The following is a 14,152-nucleotide window of genomic DNA, read 5'->3' on the forward strand; positions in this document are numbered from 1 at the left end:
TTTCAGTACAAATCGGCAATTTCATACTTTAACCCCTATTATTTACACAATAACAGCTCAGTATAGAGTACTAAAAAAACCGACCTCGTAAGTTTATTTGCCAAGTTTTTTTAAGTATTCAAATTTTTTTAAAAACAAGTAAAATAAAGTACTTAACTATCTTATTCTAATATTTTTCTACTATACTAATATTACGACTAAGTACTTGTAATCAACAAAAACTTGAACAAAAAATATTCTATTTAGAATCGATTAATTGAATGGAATACTTGTGTTTACGCGTATTCCGTTCAATCATTCGATTTGGAGCGAGCGGAAGGAGGTTTCCATCACCAAATAATTCTTGTGACGTCATAGCGGGTACAAAAAATCTACCAAAAGTCTATCTAGATATATACATATGTCTGTGGTTACCGGGTAACATATATACAAAAAAAATAGTTTTAAACTTTTGTTTTATAATTAACACCATTATCTTATGGCCTGAAATAAAATGACATTATTATTATTAAAACTAGGGAACTCATCAAAATCAGCAATTAAGGACGTTATTAATAACTAGTACAGTATTTTAGTCGCAGTAGAGCTCCCTGTAAAAGTGTTCGTCCGGGAAATACTGCCACCTTACTCATTTCTGCCGTCAAGCGGTTATGTGAGCATTACTATATTCCTACTTTGAACGGTAATACCAAGCGACGGGACGAATAAATAAATAAATAAGCGACAAACACACCTGTCCATAGCAATTGCAGAGCCTTGAGTGGCTTTAAATCACAAAAATCTAAGGGGCACTGCCACTATGCCCTCAGCCTAAGACATAAGTTGACAAGTCCCATGTGCCTCGCAGTAATGCGCACGTTACTGTAAAGTGGCAGTACTTCCCTGGACGAACTCGTTGACAAGCAGCTCTACTGTTACTAGATCTTCCACTGCCTTTCTGTCCTTATAAGACTACATAAAAATTGTCTAATTTTTGTTAAATACTTTTAAGTACGTCCTTACTATTGATCAATTGACTCTATTTTTAAACCCATTTAATTCTCAAATTGTAAATATTACGTCATTTCAAAGGCGTAATGGTGTAAACTGTAACATCCTTCTTATTATTTTTGCAGGCAGGTGAAGCGGCGGGCCATATCAACCATAATACAATAAATACAGTAGAGTCACTGTATGGCGGAACTCATCCTCGGGTATTTATTGGTAGCAAATACAATTTACAGAAAACCAATATAAATCATAATACTACCCCCACTGAATGCTTGCTTGTCAGCACAGAATTGAGCTGCAAGCATGCAGCACGCGTACAACACACATGCTGCGCGTTCGCGGCGCAGATCCGTACGCACCCTAACATTTTATTATTAAAGGAAAGTGGGTGAGATACAATAAACAGGATTCGTCCTCGGCAATTCAAATAGCAACGTATCTTGGACATTAGAAAATAGTGCTGTACGACAGGTTTCAATAAACATGTACTATGTTCCATACCCATTTGCCCTTTTCTGTTTACGACATATTACTTATTTGATTTAAATTACCTACCTTCTATGTATTACAATAAGACGTTCAAATTCCAATGGTTTACAATTCAAATGTATTTTTACAGTATTTTCAAAGAATAATTGATGACAACACCAATTCTACTGACATAATACCGATTAACGGACCATTGAACGAAGTTCTACAAGGTGATGATGAGTATACTTTAGGCGGAGAAGTTGGTGAAGAATTTACGAATCCTTTAGACAGTATGTCTCAAGCCAGTATGCTCAGAAATTCATGCTGGGATCCGAACACAGGTTTAGGCTACGCCAGGAAGTGCAAGCAAGCTTGTAGAACCACTTATTCAACTGTTTGCTCACAAAGAAGATGCCCCAATGGTGTCTATAATAGAGCTTATGCATTTTGTAGGATAACTTGCAGATTAAAGTTTTGTGTATAAAGGATTTGGTGTTTTGATGCGTTTTTGTTTTTTATTACCCGAAACACATCCAACGTCCCCACTCTAATACCAGCTATGGTACTAGCGTTTAAACAATGTGGTCAATACAGCTTTCGTCAAATGTGGCGATCCTCTGAGCATTGAGCCAGTTCAGGTGGGGTAGAACCTTTGGTGCGAAAGATTACAATCTACCTTTGTCCCGCTTTCTGAGAGTCTCCCACCTGGACACGAAATGCCATGACCGATCTGGAAGTCGTTAAAAAGGCTTCGCACACAGGTTGGTCAGAGTAAGACCAATTTGTTCAGGTGGGGAATTTCGGATGGTTCTCACCTAGATGATTCAAACGCCTTAATTCTCTATGATGATTCCTGGGAATTCCGTGTTAGACTTTGCGCAAGTGGGTTTCAATTCCGTTTCCAAATGGCTTTCTCACAACCTCGTCACCCTCAACATGGGAAAAACTATGTATCTCACGTTTTCACTCACAAGTCGTGGTTAATCATCCTCCTCTGCATTCTCTATAACTGCACATTCGTGTCCATCTTTTTCACATGATTCCTGCTCCTGTCCGTCTTTAGTCCGTACACACTGTGTGAAGTATCTGGGTGTCCAGCTGGATAACACACTTTCCTTTCGCTATCATATTGATGGTCTGACCCTGAGATTACGCAAATTGATTTTCATTTTTAAACGTCTTCGCCACGTAGCAGATGTGAAAGTTTTAAGAATTGTGTATTTAGCACTGTGCCAGTCCCTCACATCCTATTGCATCTCTGTTTGGGGTGGCTCCGCCAATCGGCATCTACTTAAGCTGGAATGCACTCAACGTGCGATACTCAAGGTGGGTTGGTCAGATACCCGACCTATGACCTTTATAAAACCTGTGAGGTCCTCTCATTACGACAGCTTTTTATTCTTCAAATAGCTTTGATCACGCATACTCATATCCTATCCTAACATATACATATTAAGATTAATCACTTTCTAAGTTTAAAACTTGCATCAAAAGTATTTTAATTCAAAAGTCATATTACAAAATTGAAGAGCATTTGTTAGATCTTTCCGTATGAAAGACGACATGAGTCTTGATTCCATACAATTATGATTCAAAGTGTATTTAAGTTTATTTGAAAGGAGCAATCCTTAATTTCTTGCTCGTTCTTCTCAGGGAGGTCAGCGTAGTGAACGAGCATCAGCTTAAAAAATGACGTTTTCAAGTGTAAAAATTTTACCTATGGAATAAATAATTGTTTGACTTTGACTTGAGTTAAAACACAATATAGAAACTTAAGTATAATAGTAAAATATGCGCAACAGGCAGCTTTATTGCTTTGTAGCAATTTCTTTCAGGCAACCTTAGGATAGAATTTAAGATTTGCAAAAAGGGTGCAACCAAAGAATATCATCATGAGTACAGTAAATGATAAGTAGTAATAAAAATATATAAATGGATAGACGTATACATACAATTTTTTTAAATAAATTAATAATAATATTAAATACTTATTAAATATACGATATATAAGAAAAAAAATTAAATATGAACATGGGAAATAAATGAAAGGTTAGTGCAGTGAAGACGAAACTTAGGAGATGAGGAAGTGATCCTTGACACGTTGTTGAACGAATCAAGAGAAGGCGATCGTCGAACAGATTCAGGGAGAGAATTCCACAGTCTGATCGCAGAAACGGTAAAAGTTGGAATAAAAGTTAGAGATATGAGAGGGGATGTTTAATATCATAATATCAGAGTGTAGAAGAGTGGAAAGTAAAGCGATCTTTAAGATAAAAACGCGTAAAGGGATAGAATAGAATGGATAATATGAATTCTCATGGATAGCCATTTAAGTTGTGCGCGAAATTGGGAGACATGGTCAAATTTACATAGTCTGAAGATGAACCTTACACATATATTTTGGAGCCGTTCCAATTTATTGAGCAGGATAACTGACAAATCAGGGTAGCAAACATCAACATAGTCCAGTATCGGATGGAGAATGCTCTGGGCCAAAGTAATTTTAGTTTTAGTCGGCAAAAAGTGTTTAAACCTTCTCAGAGAAAAATGTGCACCAAACACCTTTTTGCTAACCCTAAACCCAAATTTGTATTACAATTAATCACATTATTTTTTCATTTCAAATTCTCAATAATCAACCTCTCCTGCACGTGGTATACCCTGCTCCTATCGACGAGGCTCTGGTGACCCGCCAACATGCAATGGATCAGCGTGACGAGCAAATGGTGTAACCCCCCAAATGATTACCACAGAAAATTATTCTCAAATTCCCAGTGGCGCTAGTAGCAACCACGGCGCTGACGGATGTCGTGGAAGCTCCTAGCACCAGGGGTTCTAATCTCCGGGTGGGATTCGACTGTCGAACGACTATAGGCCCTGACAACTTGCTCGAAGATGTGGTCACTTACTATGAATAGGCCTCATAAGAAGCTCAAAGTCGCTCAACGCGCTATGGTGCGAGCAATGCCCGGTATTTCTCTACGTGATCGAGTCAGAAATGAGGAGATCTGTAGAGAACGAAAGTCACCGACGTAATTCAAAGGATTAGCTAGTTGAAGTGGCAGTGGGCACATTACTCGTAGAACTGACGGCCGTTGGGGCAGAACGGTTCATGAATGGAGACCACGAACCGGAAGGCGTTCAGTGGGAAGACCCCTACTAGATGGACTGATGACCTGGTGAGGGCGGCGGGTAACCGATAGATGCACGTCGCTTTCGACCGACTAGTCTGGCAATCTTTTTATGTTCAGCAGTGGACGGCTTCCGGCTGATATAATGATGAAATAAAAAAATATAGAAATTATATATAGCTATACGTTTCAAACGATGGCCCATCTCATATCGTGTATTGAGTGCCCTAACACCTGAACGCTTGAGGATTTAATGGCTGATAGAGCCGCGGTCTGCGACGTAGCTGACTTCTGGTCCACAATAGTATATGCTATCGATACAATAAGAAGAAGAAGTACAGCCAATGGCATATCAACCTTGACACTTCGTTCTTATATCTTATCTAATCTTACCTTGATGTGCTCTTAACTCTGCGCCATAGTAACCATATAGTAATTAACTGCCATTTGATGATTTACAACGTGGTTGCGTTTAAAGTAAAATATTTTTCCATTTCTCAATTCAGATGACTAATTTCTAACTTGCTAAAAACTTTACTCAAAGTAAAAAGAACTTAAGGTGTATCGTGTTGGTTAAAATTTACGCCACTTAAAAATAACTGGTGTATCGCTTTTGCTAAAATTCACTAGGGACAAACACGGTACCTCCCACGTAAATTGTTGTAAATCTAAATACCATTTTTGCTTTTTAACCTAATTTTATCTTTTTTTATGCATATAATATAGGTTCCATGTTTAAAAGTTAAAAAATCATTTTGTTATGTTTACTTTCAAACATGGAACCTATAATATACAAAAAAAATTAAGTTAGAAAGCAAAAAGTTGTATTTTGACTTACGTCTGTGTATCGACGGACTTAAGGTGTATCGTTTTTGCTAAAATGTACTCGAGACAAAAAGGACTTGAGGTGTATCGCTTTGGCTAAAATTTACCTCAGATAAAAAGAACATGCATGCACGCCGCCCACGTGGTCTGCTATTTCAGAAAAGTCGTTTGTGGTATGGCGCTGGGAGTGTTAATGTGCTTCTATCTGCACGTTGCTGTTGCGTAAGGTTGACGTAATTACATTTATAGATTTAATTAAGGAACGTTTGTCATTCATTCATAACCTAATTCATTTATGGGCCTTTTACAGAACTCACAATATTTAAAAAAAATATATAATAAATATATTCCTTTCATGGCGTAGGTGCCGTATAAAATGATTAGGCATTCTATAAAATGTCCCAATTTTCGGTCACTTGGTCATTTTGTCAGTATATTTAACTTTGACCGTTTTGGTTTCATACTCAGCGTAAATCGTTTAATATAATAATATCAGTCTTGTTATTTTTAATGAGGCAATTAATCCATCATGTTATATCCATGTTTAACTTAGTTTTCCAGATTTGCAGGAAAGCGTGTTAAATAATTTTACACGTTTAATTAATTTGAATTTATTAATCATTTTTATTCTGCGTTTAATAAAATGAGTTTATTTGTTGGTTTTAATTTCTTTTTAATGAGTACTATAGCAATTGTTATGACGACATCGGTAAGTTTTTTTATAATGCGAAGTGACGGGACGAACGAGTTGTGCGTCTGGTCAAGCAACCCTCCTGTCCATAGCAGCTCCAGTGCCAGTCAAAGCTTTAATAAAAAAAAATCTGAGGTACCTACATTGTCATCGTGACACAAAAAGGCGGTCTCTCACCGGGAGCATTCGCCTATAATGTAACAAACAAGATTCGATTTTGATCATTACGTTACAATACTACCTTACTGACTGACGAGCATTCGCCTGTAATGTAACAATTCAAGATTCGATTTTGAGCATTACGTTATGATGTTGCCTCACTCACTGACGAGCATTCGCCTGTAATGCAACATACAAGATTCGACTTTGAGCAATACGTTACAATACTACCTTACTGACTGACGAACATTCGCCTGTAATGTAACAATTCAAGATTCGATTTTGAGCATTACGTTACAATATTGCCTCACTTACTCACTAACATTCGCCTGTAGACGAATCAGTTGTTTTTACAATGTCAGACGAAACTGTCGTGGTTCTGAGCGCGGCAATATTAATTCAACTATGTTATTTACGTCAAAAAAAGCAAAAGAAGCGATATAGGCCTCACAACCTATTTCATGCTCGGCGTGATATAGGCGGATTGGATATATTAGAAAGAATCAACCGACGCATAAGTAAACAAAAATTATTTGTAAGAATGTCTTCATCGGATATTGAGCATTTAATAAATCTAATTGGACCATATGTTAAAAACAAGATATCAACTATAGAAAACTCACTCACTTGTAAATGTTACAAGTTGTATCATTACAGGTTGCGGACTGCAACGCTCGGTTCTCCTCACTCACTGATGTAATGCTCGAATCTGAACTGTTACATTACAAACAAATGCTCCTGGTGAGGGACCGCCTTAAGTTGACAAATCCCGTGCGCCTGTAATTTCAACAGCACCCTCATTACCCTCCAAAATAGGAACGCAGTAATGCGCACATTACGACCAAATCAGGATTGCGAACTCGGGAGGAGAAATCAATGGATCACCTGCTTAAATTATACAACTTTTTTTCCCAGTACTTGGAGCCAACCATGGATTCTATATCTATGGAGCCAACAGACCTCCTTGACTTGCAAGATATGAATCAACTTAGAGTAAAAACGCAGGATTTGGACGTAAGTGATAAACTATACAGAGTATTCCATAACCGACAAAAATTTAGAGGTAAAATTTTTTTATCGTGTTGATGGCTATGGCTATATTTTCATACTTATAAAGGCTGATGCATGTGACACCGTCCCGGGGCCGGCCTTCACAATTCCACCGTGTGCCGGCCGGGTTTTTTTTTTTGTTATTTTTCTCTTGAGTGATGATAAGGTATAATTATTAATGCAATTTTCACAACTTGAGTTGCCAGCTATTGCAATAGATCTTGATCACGAAGTATTGGAAACACAAATTGAAACTAGAAAAAGAAGATAGTGTGTACATCCTGTCTGGAGAAAAAGAGAATCCGAAAGAGAATTCGCCACGTTCTGCAAAGATTTATTAGATTACGAGAGCATTTTGCGCTTGCACTGTCAACTACACGTTGACTAATGCCCGTCAAATGAATTCATATTACGGCGTGTCGCGATCGGGCCGGGATGGAAGCGGGAAAAAACACTCGACGCCATGCCCCGACCGTGCCTCGGTCGTGACACCGACTCCGCCCGGTCTAACCTAATATTCATTCAAAGGCATATATAGAATATTTGACCGTGTCACGGCCGGCGCACGACCGGAGCACGGGCTGGCCCCGGCACGGTGTAACATAAATCAGCCTTTAATGTTGTGGAAACTAAAGTGTAATCGTTAAGTGCATCCAGGCAATTATTCCGTAAATATAACAGATATCAAAAACCTTTTCATCACACTTGCTCGTAAACAGTACCATAACATGCAGGCAAAGTCGATCGTAATGTTCTAAATTATGCGCATAGGCCTTTTATTACATTATCGCCAAATAAGTTTTTAGGTTCGAAAAATCTGAACGTATATTTGAAAGAAGAAGAAGAAAGAAAAAACCTTATAACTAATTACAATCTAGCCATTTTACAAGACTAATAAACAATTTTAATTTAACATAATTTCCTAACATACAAGTAACTTATATAAAGAAATGGTCCATTGACAAAATATCTTTTAATATATACGGCATAGTTTTTTATCACTTTATCAACGGGCTCTATATCCAAATCGCGATGCAGATCATCGTTTCGTATATACCAAGGAGCACCCACAATATTTGATTTTGGAACCGTTGTATTATCTGTATGTTGCTTTTAGCGGCACGCCCCCTACGCTAGATACCGTAAGTCCACACTGGTATAAGGACCTGTTTATACAATAATTTATTTACTGCACTCAGATAGCGTAGAGCATTAGCCGCATAGCCAATACTTTTTCTTGAAACGTATGCCATTCTTCTTTTTTGTTCTTGATGTGAGCTTTCTAGGGTAGCTTCACGTTGAGGGTCATACCAAGATATTTGGCGTTGTTTGTTTCCAATGTACAGTGCACAGTAGTCTTTTTTTTTATAACTGAAGTCACTGTGCACTGATTTGGTTTCATGTAGTTTTATTCGCCACTTCTAGATCCGCTCATGGAATTGATGAGTGGCTTTTTGAACGTTACTGACCTCTTCCTTGTGGTTATTTCGTACAGCCATAATTGCTGTGTCACCCGCTAAAGTAGTAACAGTATTGTCATCTGGTATATCGCTTGTATATAAAAAATAGAGAATTGGACACAAGACACTTCTTTGTGGCACTCCAGCATTTATTTCTTTTATAGTTCTGAATATGCGTCTTCTTGTCGGATTCTGAAGTACCTACCGCTTAAATAGAACTCCAGGAGGTTTGTGTATTGGTACGAAAGAATATTTCTTAGTTTATATATTAGGCCTTCGTGCCAAACTTTATCAAAAGCTTGAGCAACATCTAAAAAGATTGGGGAACATTCTTTTCCTCCATTGCCTGTTCTATGGTATTGGCTATTCTGTGCACTGGATCAATAGTGAAGTGGCTTTCTCAAAAACCAAATTAGTGATCTGGTATAAGTTTATTTTCATATAGTATTGGTATCACCCTCTTGAGGAGAAGGTTTTCAAATAACTTTAACATCATTGGTAATAGTGAGATAAGCCTGTAAGACGTGACACCATGAGGCGGTTTACCTGGATCATTATTTCTCAATTTAGGAACGATCTTTTGCGATTTAAAGCTATGATTGGCACTGCAACTGTTATGGACAGGCATAGAGCTTACCATAAGGCGCAAGACTTGTTCGTCCCATATTAAAAAAAACTTTTTCGAGGTTGATTATGTAGAATTTCACCAGAAATAAGGTCGTATCCTGGAGATTTGTTTTTATTAATCTTCATTTTTATTTCTCTTTTTATATTTCGGGGGGGGGGGGGGGTTACAAGTTTTATTTTTCCGGCGAACTATTGTAACAAGTTTATTTCTGCTAGATTCAGATCAGTCTGATTTTTTTCACACAACAGTCTGATTTGATTGATTTCGTTGAAATATGTTCTCTAAATGTACAGCAATTTTGAGCATTTGGTATGCGTCTGTGCCTTTTATAACATTTTAGTTCGAGTTGTATTATGGAAGAATAACTGGCAATCTGTTTAAAATAAAGAACAAAAAACCCGCCATTTCCAAAATCGGTAAATGCTGTGTTATGATACGGTATTTATTCATACAAGATAAATTATCGGTGTATCTATTTCCTCGCAAGTGTGATGAAAAACATTGTATGTAACACGGGCGCCAAAAATTCCAAACCTCGAGTCATTAAAGGCCTAGGCCTTCGGCTTCAGGCTTTTAAAAACTCTCGTTAGTAATTTCTTATGTACCTCCCTCAATGCATAATGTACCTTTAAACTGATATCGAAAGTACATTACCTAATGAATAAAACGACATCAATAACATTTTAAAAACAAAACCAGAAATATATATAATAGAATTTTAACGTTAAACGCTCCCATGCATTTAATATGACATTCGTAGAGGCTTTAGGCCCCATTTATTCGACACGAATTTCATCACGCTTAACCGACCGATGAAATTCGTGAGCGCCTGAATAACTGGGCGCTGAGTTAAAATTTGGGCGTAGAACAACAATAAGTTAACAAATAACGAAACTGATATAAATAAAATAATAAAACTATCTTCTACTTAACTGAATAAAAACATAGTGACATATTTTGTGTTTAAGAGTCTATACAGCCGCAAATGGCTTTGGTGGATTCCGCATATACAGTGAAAGCATTGAATCAACCATTTTGGAAAATATATACACAGTAAAATAAAGATATACACTGATTGCCATACGGTGTGAAAACACTATTCTTATAAATTATCCACGGTAGAAAAAAAACACAAACTTGCCTCGAAATTTTACAAGAAAACCGCTGTATTCAATAGGCGCTGTATTCAATATAAAATGATTATTTTTAATATCAACTGAAGTAAATAGAGCACGTATAGTATGCGACACGTTTTTCAAATGGATTTAATTTCGTTTGTAAAAAATACATTCCGAAATAAAACCAGTGACCCTGCTGCTCGGCCCAAGCAAAATGAACCGTATTACATAGAACCGGAAAAATCTGAGTTCGTGCTAAGATAGTAACGACTTTTAATTCAATAAAAGCGCAGCCAATAGACTTAATAGTTGACTCGAAATTAGTAGAGGTGAAGCTGCAGATCCTTGAACACCGCCGTAAAGTCGCTTGCTTATCGGTATTACACAGGATATCACGGAGAGTGTGCGAAAGAATTGCATGAATTAAATCCGCCTTCCCCTTTCGATGGAAGTTTCGAAGGACCAGACGTAGACTGGGGTTACATCCCTATATTGTGGATATTCCAAGGATTCACACGAAGTGCTTCGCTTTCATATTTATATGGTGAAGCTATGAAGTGGAATTCTCTGCCTGCAGACTTGTTTTCTGGTCGGTATAACTTAGACCTTTTCAAGACAAGATTGAATAGGTATTATTTAGGTGCGCATGCTCCATCGTCGACTTCATCATAACTTTCCATCAGGTGAGATGGAGGTCAAATGCTCACTTAGTCTTTAATAAAAAAAATCATATTAAATATATGGGAGCGTTTCACGTTAAAATTCGACACACACGTCTGGTACTCACTTGGTTTTAGGGTCTACTGAAAATCAGCGTCACAGCCTTTTCTCGGGGCGGTGACAATAGCTGCGTGGGATTCTTTTACATACGCCACAGCAGCACACATGACATTCACTCTAATTGTTTTAATGTAAAATATTTAATGTTTGCTTTGTTGTTGATTATGATTTTATTTTTATTTCATGTTTTTGTTTTGTTATTTTATTTCAATATTTTGTCATAATTTTGCTTCATCTTTCCTTTATCTTTCTTACTGGGTATTTTTATATTGTGGCGTAGTAATAAATGATTTCTAAATTTTGAATATTTCTAATTAATAAGTTATTGATGTCATTTTAATCATTAGGAGACGTAATTGCGATATCAGTTTAAAGGTTTTTGATATCTATTATATTTACGCCTGGACACACTTAACCATTACAACTTGTATTATCACACTATTGTATGTCAATCATTCAAGTTATCACTCCTAGCAGCAAATTTGTGCTGCTAGGAGTTTTAATTGGGGACCAGTTGTTATATATATGACGCTAGACTCGAGCATTAACTCTGAGTCTGGGTCTGAGTCTCTGTTTTCATGAATAGAGTTTTGTGAATTGGAGTCGACTCCAAAAATGTGGACTCCCGGACTCGAGTTTTTTACAACACTAGAGTAAGTACTTGGGAGGCAAATGCTCAGTCGGCTTTTCCTCGGTTAGCAGCCTTGCGAGGCTACTCGCTAAGTAAGCGACTATCGGCTATGCCTAATTATAAAAATACTATGATACATATTACTTAAATAAACAGGAATCGCATCCGCTACTAGGTGCTTAGTGGAAAATGCAAGCAACGAAAGGGTTTAACACCACAAACCGCCACGCTCTGGTCCAAAGCGGATTGAGTACTTCACAAGTTTCCTAGGAGCTGTGAACCTTTTCAAGGTGCAGGTTTCATCACGGTGTTTTCCCACATTGTTACCGAGTGACATCGCTACAAACTTTAACAAACGTTCACAAGGACTCCAACCGCCGCCCTCTCATTTGAGAAACAACCATTCTCCCATTGAGCTACTACCGCTAGTACAATTATTTGAACTTGACATACATATGCCATTATATGACTTACTTATTAACAATTTTTCAGAGTCCAGACGACGACAAAATATCTCTTAAAAGTGCAGGTGGTGCAAATGGTGCAGCTGGTTCAAGTAGAGTGTATTATCCTAACAGCGAAGAAGACTGCGCCGCTTGTGGCTGCTACTACCCTTATTATCCCCATGATGTGTGTCGAACCATAGAAAAGTGTACGAAAGCCTGCGAAGCAGTTTACGACATATTGTGCATAGATCCTCAAATTCAGCAAGCTATTAGGTGTTGGTTCTCTAGAACATGTCAAACCAATTGTTATACCACATTTGCGTATACAACTAAGGCCAAAAGTCTCACCGCAAAAGCTAAAAAACTTGCCTTTAACAATAACAACAACAACAACAATAATAATGGTTGGGGTGGTAATAACAATAATAATAACAACAATAACAATGGTGGGGGTGGCAATAACAATAATAATAACAATAATAACAATGGTTGGGGTGGTAATAACAACAACAATAACAACAATAATAATGGTGGTGGTGGTGGTGGTGGTGGCGGTGGTGGTGTTGTGTGCTTTCTATTTATTTGTGGGTGATTCTTTGAGATTACATTTACTGAGTGATTCCTCTATATAGCGCTAAATAATTTTAATTATGCAGTAATAAATAATAATCCCCCGAAACACAAACATATTTGCAGTAAAACATATATCTTAACATTCGACCTGAAACTGTTTAACATTCTAAATAAAATAAAAAATTTTACTTCTTTTATACAGTATTACAATATCTTCCGAACTTTTACTATAATAATAAGCTTGTGTTACGCACCACCACCGTTCACATAGAGATGCTGCATTTGTTTGATTTCGGTTCACAAGTGTGGTTCAAACCAGCCAACAAGCTGAGAAAAATAAAGATAATAATAATAAATAGACTTTTGTCGACACCCATTAAGGTGCACTAAGAAATTCTCACAATAATTATAATAATTAATAATAAAAATAATAATAATTCGTTTATTTGCTTAAAACATGGTATAACAAAGATGTCATAAGAGACGGTGCCAGTACAAACATGTTTCGCATATATTAAATAGTATGGAAATGTTTAGTTACGAGTACAATGTCAATCAGACTACCACAACACAATAATAAGAAAAAAATTCGCAAACTTGTCAAGTTACAAATTAATTTGGTCAAGATAAAATCTTATATCTCATTTCCTGTCAAATATTTCGTTTAGGTCATAAAAATATTTTTATTTAACTACTTGTACAGCTTTGTTTTAAATAAACTTAAGTGTAATAGTTTAATCCCAAGTGGTATTTTATTATATATGTCAACACACTTTTTAAGCAACTTTTACTGTATTAAGCAGTCATAAGTATAGTGTCAAGTACAAGTGTATTCGGTTTGTGCAGACTCTAGTATTCACATCACATGCTTTCTTAAACAAATATGTGTGTTTTTGTACAAAGAAACAAATTCCATATATATATATATATATATATATAGATGGTAGTGGCGACAGCCCAAGACTCTGGAGCAAGGGTCTGCACGTTGTTTTGAATGAAAGAGTTCGTCCAGGGTAGTACTGCCACCTTACCTATTTCTGCTGCCAAGCAGTAATGTCAGCTTTACTGTGATCCAGTTTGGAAGGGTACAGTTACAAGGGTGAAATTACAGGCACATGTGACTTATAAACTTATATCCCAGGGTGACGGGCGCAGTGGTAGTGCCCCTCAGATCTTTGCAATTTGAAGCTCTGAGGGGC

General features: G+C 37.0%; 2 protein-coding genes across 2 annotated transcripts in view; both read left to right on the forward strand.

Moving 5' to 3' along the window:
- The window catches only part of LOC113233531, a 3,052-nt gene extending 1,107 nt beyond the window's left edge, over window positions 1–1,945 (forward strand). The window contains exons 2-3 of the mRNA XM_026468653.1: window positions 1,116–1,193; window positions 1,610–1,945. Of these exons, the coding sequence (XP_026324438.1) occupies window positions 1,116–1,193; window positions 1,610–1,945 (414 nt within the window). The remainder of the gene's footprint in view (window positions 1–1,115; window positions 1,194–1,609) is intronic.
- A 5,248-nt stretch (window positions 1,946–7,193) lies between these two features.
- On the forward strand, window positions 7,194–13,520 carry LOC113233682 (uncharacterized protein DDB_G0286379-like). Its single transcript, XM_026468856.1, has 2 exons — window positions 7,194–7,281; window positions 12,427–13,520. The coding sequence occupies exons 1-2, from the start codon at window positions 7,198–7,200 to the stop codon at window positions 12,970–12,972; spliced, it is 630 nt and encodes a 209-aa protein (XP_026324641.1). The 5' UTR covers window positions 7,194–7,197; the 3' UTR covers window positions 12,973–13,520.
- The last annotated feature ends 632 nt before the right edge of the window (window positions 13,521–14,152 follow it).

This window comes from Hyposmocoma kahamanoa, unplaced genomic scaffold, assembly GCF_003589595.1.
Source record: "Hyposmocoma kahamanoa isolate Upper Pololo Valley unplaced genomic scaffold, ASM358959v1 79, whole genome shotgun sequence".
NCBI lineage: Eukaryota > Metazoa > Arthropoda > Insecta > Lepidoptera > Cosmopterigidae > Hyposmocoma > Hyposmocoma kahamanoa.